At 34.0% G+C, this 20,652-nt stretch overlaps 1 protein-coding gene across 1 annotated transcript in view; it reads right to left on the bottom strand.

The window, feature by feature from the left end:
• Positions 1-2,456: 2,456 nt before the first annotated feature.
• The window catches only part of LOC123319477, a 33,970-nt gene continuing 15,774 nt past the window's right edge, over positions 2,457-20,652 (bottom strand). The window contains exons 2-5 of the mRNA XM_044906476.1: positions 3,376-3,589; positions 3,141-3,250; positions 2,658-2,926; positions 2,457-2,561 (exon numbers count right to left, since the gene is read on the bottom strand). Coding sequence (XP_044762411.1) covers positions 2,902-2,926; positions 3,141-3,250; positions 3,376-3,573 — 333 coding nt within the window. The 5' untranslated portion in view covers positions 3,574-3,589 and the 3' untranslated portion in view covers positions 2,457-2,561; positions 2,658-2,901. The remainder of the gene's footprint in view (positions 2,562-2,657; positions 2,927-3,140; positions 3,251-3,375; positions 3,590-20,652) is intronic.

Here is a 20,652-nt window from a genome sequence, read left to right as displayed (position 1 = left end):
TTACTTTTGTGTTTATCGAATGGTCTGATAAGAAGTGTATAAATCTACCTGATGAGGTCTCCTTCCTATACCAATCAAGCCTAACTCTGTCTCCCACCCTGCACACTCTTGTATCGAGAAATGGGACGGAGTTGTTGTCATCCTCCATCTCGACAGTAAACTTTATATTTGGATCAAAGTCATTAAATACTTCTAGAATTTCATTTATCCCTGATGAAGGTAGGGATATGATCAGATCATCCACAAATTTCTTAATGAAGCCTAATATAAAGGTCAATCTCGGTATACTCTTGGTAAGTAGGTAATCCATAACATACAGTGATATAATTGGGCTGAGTCTGGAACCCATAATGCATCCAAACATCTGAAAGTAATACTTTCCATTAAACATGAAGTATCCCGAATCCATAAGAAATGTAATTATCTGCTTGAATTTTTCTTGTGGTATCGTGCAGTGTTCACTTATTTTATCCCAGCTATCATCCAATGCAGCAAGAACAAGTTCCCCGGAAATATTCCCAAATAAATTGACAACATCCAGAGAGATCAAAACATAACCTGGTGGTAGTTCAAAGTTATTAATCTTGGCTGAAAAATCAAAGGAGTCCTTAACATAGTAATTGTTGGTGTCGTCATAGGCTGATGTAAGAATTTGAGCTATATACTCAGATAGTTTGCAAGTTGGACCTTTTACATCCGAAACTATTGGTCTCATTGGAATATTTTCTTTATGGATTTTTGGGTTACCATACATTCTTGGACTAGTCGAATTATACGACTTCATTTGTTTGGCTTGGATGCTGCTTATTATCCCTTCAGTTTCCAGTGTGCTGATGATTTTGTTTGTCTTGGTTTGGATTGTGGATGTTGGATCTCTGGGTACCTCTCTAAAGTTGTCTGTGTTGACAATTTCATACATTTTGGTAAAGTAATCCGTTCTGTTCATGAGTACCGTCACTGAACCCTTGTCACTGTCAAGGGATGACAACAACTCCGTCCCATTTCTCGATACAAGAGTGTGCAGGGTGGGAGACAGAGTTAGGCTTGATTGGTATAGGAAGGAGACCTCATCAGGTAGATTTATACACTTCTTATCAGACCATTCGATAAACACAAAAGTAAATTTCATTAGAGAGCAGAAAAACAGAATAGAGAGAATATGTGATCCTATGTTCCTTGATACCAACTTAAAAAAACTGTTCAGACTTTTATCAGACAACTCGTATCCCAAAGCAATGTTAAACAAATTGCTCTTTTCGTCATCTGAAAGAGAAACACCAACCAGGAATACTGATTTGGGAATCTTAGATAACAATGAGCCAATTAAATATCGTAGCCTACCCAGCATAAAGAATCTAACTGGTAAGATAAAGAAGTGTTTTCAGGGTTTAAATTCCATAAAGATTGTACCCCAGTCGAAAAAGAAAATTTCATCACTCTACTCGAAATTAAAAGACCCTATACCAGATTATCTAAAATCAAATGTCATATATGAAATAGAGTGTTCGGACTGTCACCAGACATACATTGGTCAGACATCCCAACACTTGAAACAAAGATTAACACTACACAAAAGTGATATAAAAAAAAACAACCCTAGATGTGCATTGTCTGTTCACGCCAATCGATATTCACATGCTGCAGACCTAGAAAATGCAAGAATTTTAGACATGAACAACAACTACAGGAAACGATGCATTTTGGAAATGATCCATATAAGAAACAATCAAGAAAATTCAATTAATAAAAAAACGGACACTCAAAACCTAAGTCCAATATATGCCTACTTATTGGAGTACTCCCGTATACCATTTTTTGACGGTCCTGTAGATGGATGAGATTCTCGTGAAATGTCTTTTGTCGGGATGAGGTGATTGTTCTGTGCTCTGTGGTTTTTGACGTTTCTAGAAAATTGACTTCGTGAGATTTTGACTTTTAACCTAGATTGTGTAATTTAGTGGATTTTTGAATAGAAAGAATATTTGACTCCTGGAATTAGAATAGCATAAACTGTTACCATTTTAACCATGATTATTTTGTGTTTGTTTTAACCTCAGATTTCAGTAAGTTTGTGAGATTCATTTTAACATTGTTTTTAATTTTACTGTTATTTGCCATTACAGTTGCCCTGAAGAAGAAACGAAGAGTTTTCGAAAGCTAGGCTATGATTAAAGAGTAAACATCTTTCTTTATTTTATTACTTGGTCGACATCCCTTAACCTATTTTACTATATATATATATATATATATATATATATATATATATATATATATATATATATATATATATATATATATATATATATATATGACCAATGAAGTAAAAAACACCTTCAAGGACAAATTCATAGGCAGACTAAAGAAGGTACTACAGAGCAAACTGAACTCCAAAGCAATGTTCACGTCAATAAGCACGTGGGTGGTGCCGTGTTTAGCATACTCTTTCGGAATAATAAAATGGTCAACAACTGAACTGAGAGCCATCGACACCCAAGTAAGGGGTCTCTTAACTAGGTATGGAATGCATCACCCAAACGCCTCGGTCAATAGACTATACATACCTAGAAAAGATGGAGGAAGAGGGCTACAAAACATTGAAACTACGCACCACAACACTGTTAATGAGATGAGGAAATATTTCAGATCAAGAAACTTACCTTTCTTCAAAGCGCTATCTGAAGAAGATGACAATGTAACAGCACTAAACTTGTCATCTAGCAATGATCCAATTGCGCCCCCCAACATCCAAGAGCTATCAGAGATATGGCATGGCCGAGCACTCCATGGAAGGTACCCAACAGCCCTGAAAAATAAGAAAATTGATAGAGAGAAATCACTTGCATACCTAAAGGCTGGTTACCTGTTCCCGGAAACAGAAGGCAGACTAACGGCCATACAGGATCAGGTCATACCCACCAGAGCATACCTGAAAAATATAATAGGGAAAAATTTAACCACCGACAGATGCCGCAAATGCTCACAATCACTCGAGACAATACAACATGTCACGTCGTCCTGTCCAATTCTAGCACCAAGAGAATACACGGACCGCCACAATTCCATGGCAAAGGCATACCATCAAGCCATCGCCAAAAAATATGGACTACTCGGAACGACCCAACCAATCCATAAATACTCACCAAAAGAGATCCTGGAGAATGAGGAGGTGAAGCTGTACTGGGACCAACCACTCATAACAGACAGGTCCATTCCACACAATCGTCCCGACATTGTGCTCTTCGAGAAGAGACTGAAGCAGGTAATAATAGCTGACGTTACCATTCCAGCGGATGACAATGTTGAGAGAGCGTACACGGAGAAAATCTTAAAATATCACGACCTGGCCTTCGAACTAAAAGAAATAAATAGACTTACCTGCACAAGAATCCTTCCTCTCATCATAACAACCAATGGTCTTGTCGAAACACATCTGGTGGAGAATACTTTGAAGCTCGGCCTCGATGAGAGCATAATAAGCGATGCGCAAAAGGAGGTTATCCTGTGGACTACACGTATCGTACGTAGATTCCTCACGAGCAACTGAGATATGTCTTGGTCAAGATGACCCGGCATCCTCAGCGACCTAACCCTAGAATGGTGATTTAAAAAAAAAAAAAAAAAAAAAAAAAAAAAAAAATATATATATATATATATATATATATATAGTTATAAAGTGTTAATACCACCTCCAAAATAGTAACTCGTTTAACGCTCTCACCTCATATATATCGATGTCACCTCCGAAATCGGAGGTGACAACGTTTTGCCTTGTTTTTTAGCTTGTTAGATTCAGGAGGCTTCAGGGACCAACATATCAAAAAATCGTTTTGAGGTCACAACGCACCCCCTTTATGTACTGAACAATCTTTTAGTTCGAGTGTATATCACTGGCGCTAGTGTGCTGAGCTGTATATCGGAGAATTGCTCTGAGAGACTCTTTGCTCGTTAGCACCTCCGAAAATGGCAACGTTGTACTATGCAAGCAGATGTAGACCGGAATATCAGTATACGGACGAATTAAGTAAAGAGAGGCGCAGCGCGTTTTCTCCTCCATTATTGCAAGCCAGGCGGCATATCTCAACGATTTTTTATCGCATTCTTCTGTAGGGGAAAGAATCACGTGAAAGAGAACCAATCTTGGCTCTCTCGAATGGGATTATGACTGTTTATATTTCATCGTGCGTATATCTATGCATCCGTTGAACTTCTTTCATCTCAAGCTAACACTATAATTCTGAATTTGGCGAACTATTTCATTACCTATCTGAAAACGAATCGATTTGAGTCTTGTCCATAATGATATTTCTTCTCTCTATGGAAATGATCCATATAGATAATACTACCTATTAGTATAACGAATAATCAGTATTGTTACATTGCATATAATAAAATAACCTGTTCAGAGAAAAACATTTTTTGGATAAGAAAATTCAGATGTTAATGGTGATGAATATTCAAGGACAATAAGCCAATCCGAAAATTTTCATTTCAGAATCAGGAGAAAAAAATGCTACAAATTTCACAATATCACAGAAATGAACAACGTCGGCTAAACCGAATGTTGGACATTGTGTTATTTCAAATGGAACGCTCTTTATATTTTTCTTGAATCAGATTGCTCAATGATTTGGAGGAATCCTTTGCTCAGAAACATCTCTTTTATTATCGATTATGTTTAAATATTGGATTTTCCCGAAAACTTAAAGAGCTTGTACCATTTCTCTGGTTTAAATTTTTTAGTGATGTATCATAAAGTAAGATTTTATGAAGAATTCGCCAAAACAGATTTGCATTTTTCGATAGATCATACAGGGTGTAAGGGAAAAAATAAACAATATTGAAGTCTTTGGAAGGCCTCGAGTCAACATATTTTGAAATTGCAACCATATTTTTGTCAAGATATAATGAATCTTCAAAATGAAGTTAATAATATAGATACATACTCGGATACATATGATTGAGATACAGATGATTGATTGGTAAATTCCCAGAAGCTATGATGAACAGCGGACACTATGATGGACGCATGATGAAAGGAGGAAGACAAAAGTTAATCTAAGTATTTTCGCATGCAGTTTTATTATTCAAAATAGATGATGATTCTTAAAAGTAACAAATCATGTGCAATTGAAATTTTTGTTTTGGTCTTCGAAAATAACACATATTGATTAAACTTCTACTATCTAAAATAAAAAGGTACATAGATAAAATATAGCTATATTCTGTAAACAAATGCGAAGGAATAAGGGAGATGATTCCTTAATGAAAATAAGCGGGGGTATTTCCTGTGAATTTTCCAAATCGACAGCCCCTCCAAGATACAGCCTTTGGAAGGCGATGACGAGTTTACAGTTTTTAATTTTTTTTTTGCAGGTTCTAAAAAACACTGAGTCATAAAACTATACATATTATGAAGCACTGAGTAGATTGTTACCAGTTTCAACTTCGGCAAGCTCGTAGTTTATGCGGTAAATTGCTATCGATTTTTTCAATGTGTCTCTCCCTTAAATTCAAAAATTTCTGTGAAAATGTTGAAATTTGAGTTATTATGCTATTGTCATAGAAGTATACGAAACTAGCAGGTAGGGGGATCCAAGATTTCGGGCCGATTCACCGTAAAAAAACATAATAAAATGAAATTCGTTAATACCTACCGAGGCTGAAAACCATAATTCTCCGCTATAAAAAATTAGTATTATTCCACTAATATACCGACTTAATGAATGCTACGTTGCTATTATTATAAGGCCCGGTTGTTCAGTTCAGGATGAGGCCGAGATTTAAGATGATCCTAGATTGATCTGACAGAACTGAACTGAAATGTCAAAATCAATCTAGGATAAACTTTAATCCCGAACTGAACAACTGCTATACATGTAGAGTTTCGGATTTTGCGAGAATCTACTACTTTTTCTTCAAAACAACAACTACGCTGAAGGAAATTTGATTGACTGTTAGCGACGCGGAATATCAACCATCTAAATTCTGTATAGTCCATACAAATTTTTTTGAACTCTCATCATACTATATAGCAGTCGGATACTGAAATCCGTCATTTGTCAAAATGAGTTGTCAGTTCATAGACTGACCAACATTTTCGAAAGCTATCGATCTATTAATTAAATCGTTCTATAATTGGTCCTAAATTGACAGTCGTATTGTGAAAAACGATATGCAGCGGATTATCTAAACACGAAATAAATTCTGAAATGTTTCGGATCATGAGGTTAATTGAATAAGTATCTTGTTCGTATCATTTGTTGAACTTCATCATTCTAAATATTCTTCAATGAATGAAAATATAATATCAACACACATAATTTTTTGATTTATTCGTCATCAAATCATTAAATAAATCGTTTCTCGAAAAGTTTCGAGTCTTGAGGCAAATGCAAATATAATATTGAATTATTTACATCATTATTTGTCGAACTTCAAAGTTCTGAATGGATTCTAAACTTGACAATATACGAGACAGTTTTCGCAAGAGTTTCAATGAAATCTGAAAATTTTCATCATTCTGGAGCATTCTGGACATCAATAATTCTCGAATCATCCATAGCATAAATTCAATTTTATCCAATATGAAACGCAAAACGAAATGTTACTCGATCTCATCTTGAGCAATTCTTTCCTAAAAAGCTCGAATCAGGTAGAAAAGTTTGAACCTTTCGTATCAGCATTAACACGTGTTTTGCAGTAAACAGATGCCGATTTCATTTTCAACGGGCAAGGTAACCAGGGTCGGGGGGATGAACCAGAGTCTCTGGATGACATTTCTCATTTCTCACAACAAGAAGAATTTGAATTTTCATATGAGGGTGAGGGCATTTGTTTCAAAATTTTCAGAGTACAAGGAGTATACAGGGTGTTTCACGAGTAAACAGACAAATGAAAACCTTGAATAGAGGGCATTGCGCTGAGTTCAAAATCACCCCATATACAGGGTGTCCCAAAACTAGTGAATCAAACGTCACACCACGATAGAGTAAACCAAATATTATCGAATGACACCAACATTAGTTTCCAAAATAATCAGAATTTTATTAAAATACCTAAAGTTTCCGATTTTCGAACAATTTTTCTTAATAACAGGGCCAGTTTGTGAAGAAGGATATCGATTTTAAATTATATTGAACTAAGATTATTGTTTTATCTCCCCTAATTGAAATTATTTTAAGTAGTTAATCGATAACCATAACCTAAGTTTACACCTAAGTTGATGTTAATTGAAACAATTGTTTTTTCTACATGATTTTTAATACTCAGATTAAACAGGGGTGATAATATGGGAGAAAAACGCTATCCTTAATCACAAATTTGCCTTGTAATTGAAAAAATAGTTCGAAAATCGGCAACTTTAGGTTAGGTTTTCTCAGAAACCGTACATTTTCGCTCAACTAATGTTGGTGTCATTCGATAGTATTATATTTGATCTACTCTATCGTGGTGTGATGTTTGTTTCGATAGTTTTGGGGCACCCTATATATAGGTTTCTTCAGTGTTTTTTGAAATTTCTCGAATTTCCGTTCGGCTATACCTAACTCCTGAAATTCTCTATCAAGTCGACTGAAAATTTATATTTAGCCTTGTGTTGTTAATTTCATTGAAACAGAGCATTTAAATTCGACAAAAATCAGGACCGGGCTCAGTGAGGCTTTACTTAAGTTCAAACTCATAAAAACACCGTGTATGTAGTTTTTTAATGATAATTTGAACTTTTTTGTTATCTGCATTATTATTTTCTCAAAATGAATTGATTTTTGGGTTGCCCTACCTGTTGATCATGTTCTAGAAATAATTGTTTTGGTCAGACGCCTCTAAGGAATAGAGCACTTCATGAAAAATAGAAATTCTTAATTGATTTTTTTCAAAGAAATGAAATGAATGTGTTCAACAATTATACCATATTTGCTCTTCAAAATAGTCATTCACAATGATGAAATGTTTCAAAATTGATAATGCACAAATATGGATGGAAGAACTACGCTATCTTGAAACTAAATATTAAAACTTGATCTTCAGAATTAATCTATTTTTCTATGGACAACTAGTTGTGTGAATGAAAACAAAGAAAGAAATCGCGGGGTGTCAGATCTGGAGATCTAGCAGTCCAATGTTGGGGTCCTACCCTTCAAATGAAATGACCTGAAATACTGATAAATACTTTTGCTGGTGCATGAATATCATCAATGTTTCAATAACAAATTGTAATAAAACCAGACCAATCCATAGATTTCCATAGATCCAATAATGAATATAACGGAATAAGTGAAGAATTCGAAAGTGCATTTATCATACTTATTCGAAGTGCCAATCATTACCTTCACTAAAAGACCAAATGAGGTGAAAATCAATTCCATAAAAAGCGATTCATTCGGAAGATATCAAGTTATAGTTATTATTTTCATGATAGCGTAGTTTTTTATTTCTATTTTTGTTCATTATCAATAATAAAGCTTATTATCACTGTGAATGATTTATCTGAATAATCAGATATGCTAAAATATCAAAAACGAAAAAATTCAGTTGAACATTTCAAATTCCATTTTTAGATTTCCACATCTGATTGGCGATCATATTCATACCATTAATTATTGTGAAGTAAAAGTCAATATGCAGCGCTGTTTTTTCTAGAGGCATTTCACCACCAAATAATTATTCATTAAAAATTATCCACTGATTAAGCATACCAAAATTTCATTGATTTTGAGAAAATCTATGCAGATACCTGAAAAATTCAAAATTATGACGAAAAAAATTACAAACAGAGTGTTTTGCATGAGTTTAAGTTTGAATATAGCCTCAATGAGTCCGGTCCTGTGTTCGTCAACTTTTAATGTTCTGTTTTATTGAAACTTACAAGCTTAAGCGGATAATGAGTTTTTAGCCGAATACAACTGAATTATTTGGAGTTATAGCTGAACGAAAATTCGGGAAATTTGAATAAACTCCTCTGTATATCGGAAACGGAATGCACAAGACACACATATGAGGTGTTTTTGAACTCAGCTCAATGCCCTCTATTCACGGTTTTCGTTTGTCCGTTTACTTGTGTACTGTGTACTGAAAAATCGCAAAAGACACCTCGAGCAATTAAGAAATGCCATTAAATCGAGGAGTTTCTTTTGATCCGCTTTGATGGAAAATGTCAATATCCAGATATTATTATTATTTATATAATAATATCTCGAAAACCAAGGCACTTTTACCAAACGTAAAATATATTTATCTGAACCGCCATAGAGTCTTCTACCCGCAGGATCCATATTATCCATTCATTACGCCACACCCTGTATAATTATTATCATTATATCAATGTATTGAAAATAAACAGACATGAATACGAGCCAGTTGTTTTGTGAGGTGAAGCCCCTCTTGCTTCAAACTTCTTTTAATTATTTTGACTACTATTCACGCGAGATGATTTTTGTTGAAGAATTCAACATTTTTGTAATTATCCGTTCATTTCTTCAAGAGATACCCATTCCCTACCACCTTTGATTATTCAACTCAATGCTAACACTGCATCAAATGCATTTCATCTTCGGGTTTATTTTTTTGAATTCTACAAGTGATGTAACGTCTTCAACCTCCAGCCAAAGAGAATAAACAACAGTAACTCTCCTCAAGCTACTGATCACTTGTATTTTCCATATAAATAAATAGATTTGGTATGTCTTCAATCAGTTTGTATAAACGTCAATTATGTTCGTTACATATTTTCGACTCAATATTTTTCGAAGTGATTTGACATTGTGATGAAATACGTAATTACTGAGAGACTCACGTAGAACGGACTACGTAGCACTGATTTAAAACTCAAGAATGTTTCGACAACATTTTCGTACCATACAGAGTGAAAGGTATCCAATTTCCATGGCCAATCCAGTGCTAAAATGAAAGTGAATGAAGTATAGAAGCTGAATGTAAAACGTATATATTTATTGATTCATTCAGGAAAAACATTTATATGGAGTTCCTAATGTCGTGAATATAATGCCCAAAAATTAGACTACTATTTCATACCAGAACAAATTCGGTAAAATTGTCTTTTGAATTGATCCTATATGTCACGAAAAATTTCATTTTCATGAATCATTCATTTTGGGACCTATATGGTATTAAACTCCCCTATCGGACGAAGTATTGTAGACATAAGCATATTTATTCAAAACTGTCCAAATTCATTTACACCGAGATCACGAACCTTATCAATCAATTATCAGCGTATGAAGTTTATTAATATTATCTAGTATCGTTCTCGAACTATTTACAGGTTTCAATATGTGTGAATGAATCGGAAGAGCAGCTGTATTCTATATATGAGTAGAATTCGAGCTGTCTTACTTTCTGTCCTCCTAAAATCTGACAACGTTGCGGGAGGTGAGAGCGCACTACTAATAAGAAATATATGCGGAGGTAGTAAGGTCTGATTCGTTTGAAGAAAAATTTTTCGATAAAAATCTTTTCCCCTCTTCAGGTACCCCTGCTATTTACCTTCCCCTCTACATATATAAACAAAAATTATTCCATTTATATTACTCCTTCACCCGGAGGTCAGGTCGCCCAATGAACTTAACGGAGGTAACAACGAACTACGGGTTCATATATATATATATATATATATATATATATATATATATATATATAGATATATATATATATATATAGTTATAAAGTGTTAATACCACCTCCAAAATAGTAACTCGTTTAACGCTCTCACCTCATATATATCGATGTCACCTCCGAAATCGGAGGTGACAACGTTTTGCCTTGTTTTTTAGCTTGTTAGATTCAGGAGGCTTCAGGGACCAACATATCAAAAAATCGTTTTGAGGTCACAACGCACCCCCTTTATGTACTGAACAATCTTTTAGTTCGAGTGTATATCACTGGCGCTAGTGTGCTGAGCTGTATATCGGAGAATTGCTCTGAAAGACTCTTTGCTCGTTAGCACCTCCGAAAATGGCAACGTTGTACTGTGCAAGCAGATGTAGACAGGCGGAATATCAGTATACGGAGGAATTAAGTAAAGAGAGGCGCAGCGCGTTTTCTCCTCCATTATTGCAAGCCAGGCGGCCTATCTCAACGATTTTTTATCGCATTCCTCTGTAGGGAAAAGAATCACGTGAAAGAGAATCAATCTTGGCTCTCTCGAATGGGATTATGACTGTTTATATTTCATCGTGCGTATATCTATGCATCCGTTGAACTTCTTTCATCTCAAGCTAACACTATAATTCTGAATTTGGCGAACTATTTCATTACCTATCTGAAAACGAATCGATTTGAGTCTTGTCCATAATGATATTTCTTCTCTCTATGGAAATGATCCATATAGATAATACTACCTATTAGTATAACGAATAATCAGTATTGTTACATTGCATATAATAAAATAAGCTGTTCAGAGAAAAACATTTTTTGGATAAGAAAATTCAGATGTTAATGGTGATGAATATTCAAGGACAATGAGCCAATCCGAAAATTTTCATTTCAGAATCAGGAGAAATAAATGCTACAAATTTCACAATATCACAGAAATGAACAACGTCGGCTAAACCGAATGTTGGACATTGTGTTATTTCAAATGGAACGCTCTTTATATTTTTCTTGAATCAGATTTCTCAATGATTTTGAGGAATCCTTTGCTCAGAAACATCTCTTTTATTATCGATTATGTTTAAATATTGGATTTTCCCGAAAATTTGAAGAGCTTGTACCATCTCTCTGGTTTAAATATTTCAGTGATGTATCATAAAGAAAATTACCAATTATATCGAAACAAGTAAGATTTTATGAAGAATTCGCCAAAACAGATTTGCATTTTTCGATTGATCATACAGGGTGTAAGGGAAAAAATAAACAATATTGAAGTCTTTGGAAGGCCTCGAGTCAACATATTTTGAAATTGCAACCATATTTTTGTCAAGATATAATGAATCTTCAAAATGAAGTTAATAATATAGATACATACTCGGATACATATGATTGAGATACAGATGATTGATTAACTTCTACTATCTAAAATAAAAAGGTACATAGATAAAATATAGCTATATACAAGATATCTGTAAACAAATGCGAAGGAATAAGGGAGATGATTCCTTAATGAAAATAAGCGGGGGTATTTCCTGTAAATTTTCCAAATCGACAGCCCTTCCAAGATACAGCCTTTGGAAGGCGATGACGAGTTTACAGTTTTTAATTTTTTTTACAGGTTCTAAAAAACACTGAGTCATAAAACTATACATATTATGAAGCACTGAGTAGATTGTTACCAGTTTCAACTTCGGCAAGCTCGTAGTTTAGGCGGTAAATTGCTATCGATTTTTTCAATGTGTCTCTCCCTTAAATTCAAAAATTTCTATGAAAATGTTGAAATTTGAGTTATTATGCTATTGTCATAGAAGTATACGAAACTAGCAGGTCGGGGGATCCAAGATTTCGGGCCGATTCACCTCAAAAAAACATAATAAAACGAATTTCGTGAATACCTACCGAGGCTGAAAACCACTATTCTCCGCTATAAAAAATTAGTATTATTCCAATAATATACCGACTTAATGAATGCTACGTTGCTATTACTATAAGGCCCGGTTGTTTAGTTCAGGATGAGGCCGAGATTTAAGATGATCCTAGATTGATCTGACAGAACTGAACTGAAATGTCAAAATCAATCTAGGATAAACTTTAATCCCGAACTGAACAACTGCTATACATGTAGAGTTTCGGATTTTGCGAGAATCTACTAGATATCGATTGAAATTTATTTTGGGAGGATTTTGCATCTCTTCACAAACCTTTTAGGGCTTTCACTCCCAATTTTTAATTAATTTTGTTTCAGAGATTGGGAGTGAAAGCCCTAAAAGGTTTGTGAAGAGAATCTACTACTTTTTCTTCAAAACAACAACTACGCTGAAGGAAATGTGATTGACTGTTAGCGACGCGGAATATCAACCATCTAAATTCTCTAGTCCATACAAATTTTTTTGAACTCTCATCATACTATATAAAAGTCGGATACTGAAATCCGTCATTTGTCAAAAAGAGTTGTCAGTTCATAGACTGACCAACATTTTCGAAAGCTATTGATCTATTAATTAAATCGTTCTATAATTGGTCCTAAATTGACAGTCGTATTGTGAAAAACGATATGCAGCGGATTATCTAAACACGAAATAAATTCTGAAATGTTTCGGATCATAAGGTTAATTGAATAAGTATCTTGTTCGTATCATTTGTTGAACTTCATTATTCTAAAAATTCTTCAATGAATGAAAATATAATTCAAGTAATGAAAATATAATATCAACACACATAATTTTTTGATTTATTCGTCATCAAATCATTAAATAAATCGTTTCTCGAAAAGTTTCGAGTCTGAGGCAAATATAATATTGAATTATTTACATCATTATTTGTCGAACTTCAAAGTTCTGAATGAATTAAAATCTAAACTTGACAATATACGAGACAGTTTTCGCAAGAGTTTCAATGAAATCTGAAAATTTTCATCATTCTGGAGCATTCTGGACATCAATAATTCTCGAATCATCCATGGCATAAATTCAATTTTATGCAATATAACACGCAAAACGAAATGTTACTCGAACTCATCTTGAGCAGTTCTTTCCTAAAAAGCTCGAATCAGGTAGAAAAGTTTGAACCCTTCGTATCAGCATTAACACGTGTTTTGCAGTAAACAGATGCCGATTTCATTTTCAACGGGCAATGTAACCAGGGTCGGGGGGATGAACCAGAGTCTCTGGATGAACGTTTCTCACAACAAGAAGAATTTGAATTTTCACATGAGGGTGAGGGCATTTGTTTCAAAATTTTCAGAGTACAAGGAGTATACAGGGTGTTTCACGAGTAAACAGACAAATGAAAACCGTGAATAAAGGGCATTGCGCTGAGTTCAAAATCACCCCATATACAGGGTGTCCCAAAACTAGAGAATCAAACGTCACACCACGATAGAGTAAACCAAATATTATCGAATGACACCAACATTAGTTCAACGAAAACGTACCGTTTCCAAAATAATCAGAATTTTATTAAAATACCTAAAGTTTCCGATTTTCGAACTATTTTTCTCAATAACAGGGCCAGTTTGTGAAGAAGGATATCGATTTTTAATTATATTGAACTAAGATTATTGTTTTATCTCCCCTAATTGAAATTATTTTAAGTAGTTAATCGATAACCATAACCTAAGTCTCGACCTAAGTTGATGTTAATTGAAACAATTGTTTTTTCTTCATGATTTTTAATACTCAGATCAAGCAGGGGTGATAATATGGGAGAAAAACGCTCTCCTTAATCACAAATTTGCCTTGTAATTGAAAAAATAGTTAGCAAATCAGCAACTTTAGGTTAGGTTTTCTCAGAAACCGTACATTTTCGCTCAAGTAATGTTGGTGTCATTCGATAGTATTTGATCTACTCTATCGTGGAGTGACGTTTGTTTCGATAGTTTTGGGGCACCCTATATATAGGTTTCTTCCGTGTTTTTTGAAATTTCTCGAATTTCCGTTCGGCTATAACTCCTGAAATTCTCTATCAAGTCGACTGAAAATTTATATTTAGCCTTGAGTTGTTAATTTCATTGAAACAGAGCATTTAAATTCGACAAAAATCAGGACCGGGCTCAGTGAGGCTTTACTTAACTTCAAACTCATAAAAATACCGTGTATGTAGTTTTCTAATAATAATTTAAACTGTTTTGTTATCTGCATTATTATTGTCTTAAAATGAATTGATTTTTGGGTTGCCCTACCTGTTGATCATGTTCTAGAAAAAATTGTTTTGGTGAGACGCCTAAAAGGAATAGAGCACTTCATGAAAAATAGAAATTCTTAATTGATTTTTTTCAAAGAAATGAAATGAATGTGTTCAACAATTATACCATATTCGGTCTTCAAAATAGTCATACACAATGATGAAATGTTTCAAAATTGATAATGCACAAATATGGATGGAAGAACTACGCTATCTTGAAACTTAATATTAAAACTTCATCTTCAGAATTAATCTATTTTTCTATGGACAACTAGTTGTGTGAATGAAAACAAAGAGAGAAATCGCGGGGTGTCAGATCTGGAGATCTAGCAGTCCAATGTTGGGGTCCTAACCTTCAAATGAAATGACCTGAAATACTGATAAATACTTTTGCTGGTGCATGAATATCATCAATGTTTCAATAACAAATTGTAATAAGACCAATCAATAGATTTCCATAGATCCAATAATGACTATAACGGAATCAGTGAAGAATTCGCAAGTGCATTTATCATACTTATTCGAAGTGCCAATCATTACCTTCACTAAAAGACCAAATGAGGTAAAAATCAATTCGGAAAATTACTTCCGGTCCACGTTGTCCATAAAAAGCGATTCATTCGGAAGATATCAAGTTATAATTATCATTTTCATGATAGCGTAGTTTTTTATTGCTATTTTTGTTCATTATCAATAATAAAGCCTATTATCACTGTGAATGATTTATCTGAATAACCAGATATGCTAAAATATCAAAAACGAAAAAATTCAGTTGAACATTTCCAATTCCATTTTTAGATTTCCACATCTGATTGGCGATCATATTCATACCATTAATTATTGTGAAGTTAAAGTCAATATGCAGCGCTGTTTTTTCTAGAGGCATTTCACCACCAAATAATTATTCATTAAAAATTATCCACTGATAAAGCATACCAAAATTTCATTGATTTTGAGAAAATCTATGCAGATACCTGAAAAATTCAAAATTATGACGAAAAAAACTACAAACAGAGTGTTTTGCATGAGTTTAAGTTTGAATATAGCCTCAATGAGTCCAGTCCTGTGTTCGTCAACTTTTAATGTTCCGTTTTATTGAAACTTACAAGCTTAAGCGGATAATGAGTTTTTAGCCGAATACAACTGAATTATTTGGAGTTATAGCTGAACGAAAATTCGGGAAATTTGAATAAACTCCTCTGTATATCGGAAACGGAATGCACAAGACACACATATGAGGTGTTTTTGAACTCAGCTCAATGCCCTCTATTCACGGTTTTCGTTTTTCCGTTTACTTGTGAAACACCCTGTGTACTGAAAAATCGCAAAAGACACCTCGAGCAATTAAGAAATGCAATTAAATCGAGGAGTTTCTTTTGATCCGCTATGATGAAAAATGTCAATATCCAGATATTATTATTATTTATATAATAATATCTCGAAAACCAAGGCTCTTTTACCAAACGTAAAATATATTTATCTGAACCGCCATAGAGACCTCTACCTGCAGGATCCATATTACCCATTTATTACGCCACACCCTGTATAATTATTATCATTATATCAATGTATTGAAAATAAACAGACATGAATACGAGCCAGTTGTTTTGTGAGGTGAAGCCCCTCTTGCTTCAAACTTCTTTTAATTATTTTGACTACTAATCACGCAAGATGATTTTTGTTGAAGAATTCAACATTCTTGTAATTATCCGTTCATTTCTTCAAGAGATACCCATTCCCTACCACCTTTGATTATTCAACTCAATGCTAACACCTCATCAAATGCATTTCATCTTCGGGTTGATTTTTTTGAATTCTACAACTGATGTAAAGTCTTCAACCTCCAGCCAAAGAAGATAAACAACAGTAACTCTCCTCAAGCTACTGATCACTTGTATTTTCCATATAAATAAATAGATTTGGTATGTCTTCAATCAGTTTGTATAAACGTCAATTATGTTCGTTACATATTTTCGACTCAATATTTTCCGAAGTGATTTGACATTGTGATGAAATACGTAATTACTGAGAGACTCACGTAGAACGGACTACGTGGCACTGATTTAAAACTCAAGAATGTTTCGACAAGCGTCTTAACCCAACATTTTCGTACCATACAGAGTGAAAGGTATCCAATTTCCATGGCCAATCCAGTGCTAAAATGAAAGTGAATGAAGTATAGAAGCTGAAAGTAAAACCTATATCTTTATTGATTCATTCAGGAAAAACATTTATATGGAGTTCCTAATGTCGTGAATATAATGCCCAAAAATTAGACTACTATTTCATACCAGAACAAATTCGGTAAAATTGTCTTTTGAATTAATCCTATATGTCACGAAAAATTTCATTTTCATGCATCATTCATTTTGGGACCTATATGGTATTAAACTTCCCTTATCGGACGAAGTATCGTAGACATAAGCATATTTATTCAAAACTGTCCAAATTCATTTACACCGAGATCACGAACCTTATCAATCAATTATCAGCGTATGAAGTTTATTAATATTATCTAGTATCGTTCTCGAACTATTTACAGGTTTCAATATGTGTGAATGAATCGGAAGAGCAGCTATATTCTATATATGAGTAGAATTCGAGCTGTCTTACTTTCTGTCCTCCTAAAATCTGACAACGTTGCGGGAGGTGAGAGCGCACTACTAATAAGAAATATATGCGGAGGTAGTAAGGTCTGATTCGTTTGAAGAAAAATTTTTCGATAAAAATCTTTTCCCCTCTTTAGGTACCCCTGCTATTTACCTTCCCCTCTACATATATAAACAAAAATTATTCCAATTATATAACTCCTTCACCCGGAGGTCAGGTCGCCCAATGAACTTAGTGGAGGTAACAACGCACTACGGGTTCATATATATATATATATATATATATATATATATATATATATATATATATATATATATATATATATATATATATATATATATATATATATATATATATGTATGTCAATCCTACAGTTTGGGGACGCGTATAACTTATACACTTTATACGACTTATACAACTTATACAGCTTATACGGTGCAAAACGTCCCCAAAATGTATGAAGTATAGTAATTGTGCACACAGTTGTAAGGAATGAATTATGTGATCAGATCACGGTGGTATTTGAAGATTTCCATGGTGATTTTTCCCTGCGTTGACATTTGGCTGAGAATGTGGGTAGGTTATATATTTTAAGATTTTGAAAAACTATCAGTTGAAGCAAAATTATAACTGAGAAATTGTAATGTAGTTTTCTTGCTTTTCATCTCCCGTTTCACCCCAATTTTTCACCCCCTTCAACCGTAAATATATTATTGACGTTGATATGGAAATTCCATTCATTCAATGAGGGAATTAATGTCTGTGAGGGAAATACGAGGACAATTTAATGGAGTGCAGACAAATTACTGAAAACAAAAAAGTTTCTGGACGGGCGGGAATTGAACCCACGACCTCTTGATTACCCGTCAAAAGAGCTTGATCGGTAATCGACAAGTCGTGAGTTCGATTAGTCTGCCTGAAGAAGTGGCAGCACTTCAACTCTCTTTAATGGCAAGAACAGACATAGGTACAACTATGGAGGGTAGCCACCATTGGTACAACACATTCGACATCAGAAAGACCTTGTGGATTCAGTGTTTGGACGGCATTTTTATGGCCTAAGTACACATTTTCGGGGTACCGGAAACAAACAAGGAGCGCACAGTTTTACGGGTGTAGTGTATTTTTTTCGGTGCCTACGTCTGTTTTCGCCATTAGAAAGTGGAAGTGGGCGCAGTACGTTTACCTTAATGTTAACGAGAGAAATAACGTCATATACACTCACTTTTATTAATTTTATTGGAATGCGTAGCCTAGTTGAGTTTTTAACCACTAACACTTTAGTGTTTGAAAACTCAACATAGTGAAAATCATGTAATTTAGTTTATAGTTCAATTATGGATTTTCATTAGTATCGGCCTCATCAGTTCAATATGCGAGTAGAGAAGAGACTATAGGCGGGTATATGTCCCCCCCTTTAAGTTACATTTACATAGAAATACAACAAATACCCTACAGAATTTCAAAGCCCCCCCCCCTTCAATCACTTATTCCATCAGAACATAGAATACTTATGATTTGATTCTTTATTCTAAGCATATTCCGCCCTCCCTCAAATCACTCGTAGAACTGCCTCTGAATCCATGGAAATACTGGGAACATCATTTACATTATTCAAGACAAACTTATCGACGGAATATTAAAAAACTTGGGAGGTTATTATTGATACATTTCGAGATATGAATTATTTCAATATTCCAGGGCTGGACTCATTTATCCTCATTTGAAATAATTAATTCTTTCGCTTTTTAGAAAGAACCTTAATTAGGCTTCAGTAGGTACGTGCCACGTGATACCACTCAAAGTTGTCCCATATAAGGTCTTATTCTCTTATGAATTTTTGATATCCGACAAAATTCGAAAAATTGAATGTATTCACATTAACATGACTGAGATATCTTATGATCGAATATGAAACGTGAAAGTTTTCGAGAAAAATCATTCAGATAAAAACAATGAAATGCATTAGTATAAAATTTTGCTTTTTAGGATATGACTTATGACAGTTAACGCATGAACATGAACAGATTCAGTGATTAGACATTAATTGCGTTGGACATATTTTAGAAGTTGCCATTGTGAATAAAATTTCACGAATCAACAGAAATAATATGAGACAATTGTGTTAACACATAACTATACAGGGCAAGTCTTTGACTCGTAAAAATATTTCAACAGTAGATTCTTAATGTCAGGAGAAAAACTTTTTCCTTTACTATTCTTTCCGAATCGGCTCGGTTTAAAAGATACAAGCTGTTGAAAAACCATAAAAAAATTATAGTTTTAATTCTATCTCACAAACGGTTTTATTGAATAAAATTCATTTCGGAATATGGTTCCATTGTTGTGTTGAGTTCCATTTTCGTTCGAAAAAAGTCGTCTGTTTGCAGCTCCCATATTTCCCTGGTATGAGGCCCTCGGCGCTCCCGATCGTTACTAAGAAAAATATTGAAGAATCACTGCTGTTAGAATAGAATTGAGCAACTAGGCCATCACGGCCACGGAGATGTCAATATTACGATGTGAAATATGGATTTTAGAAGGTCTCGGATCATTCAACTATTATTGATATTTCAGCGAAAATACTGGCTTTTTAGGATTGGTTCGATTAATCTGGTTTCAAAAAACGTGATCGGAGAATAAATATTTCTCTCATCAAATTATGATCTATTCATATACTCCGAATCCATGAATCTCAGTTTCTATTTCTATTCGGAAATAAAAAGGTTTCAGTGGAATTCTGGAAATTGAGTTATTGTCAAATCGTTGATTTGGTCTCAAAGTTTTGTGAAACCTGTTGTTAAACTATCGATCCTTCACACTTTCTCATTTCTAAAACTTCATACAGGGGGTTTCATAAATATTGCGAACAAATTGAGGATATCAATCTCTGAGTTTTAAATATACAGGTCGGTACATGTTTTTCAGATAAATAACAAACAAGACTCTTCTATCCTAACTTGATGCCTACCATTTTTAACAATTCTTATGATTTGAAAATATTTTTCATGTTATGTAATTCATTTTTTCGGCTCATTTCTTCAGATCTCTCCAATTTGCACATAAAATAATAAATTTTGTGTTGTTTCGACTCAAAATCAACCCCTTAATTTTATTGAGGCCGAACTTGAAATAAGACTTCTTTTATTATTTTATAGACCCCAATGTGGATAAACAAAACCTATTCGAATCAAATATTGAAAAAACGTGTGGGGTAGAAATTATGATTAATAAAAAAAATGGGGAGATTCAGTA

This window comes from Coccinella septempunctata, chromosome 8, assembly GCF_907165205.1.
Source record: "Coccinella septempunctata chromosome 8, icCocSept1.1, whole genome shotgun sequence".
Taxonomy (NCBI): Eukaryota; Metazoa; Arthropoda; class Insecta; order Coleoptera; family Coccinellidae; genus Coccinella; species Coccinella septempunctata.
This window is presented reverse-complemented; position numbering and strand designations above follow the sequence as displayed.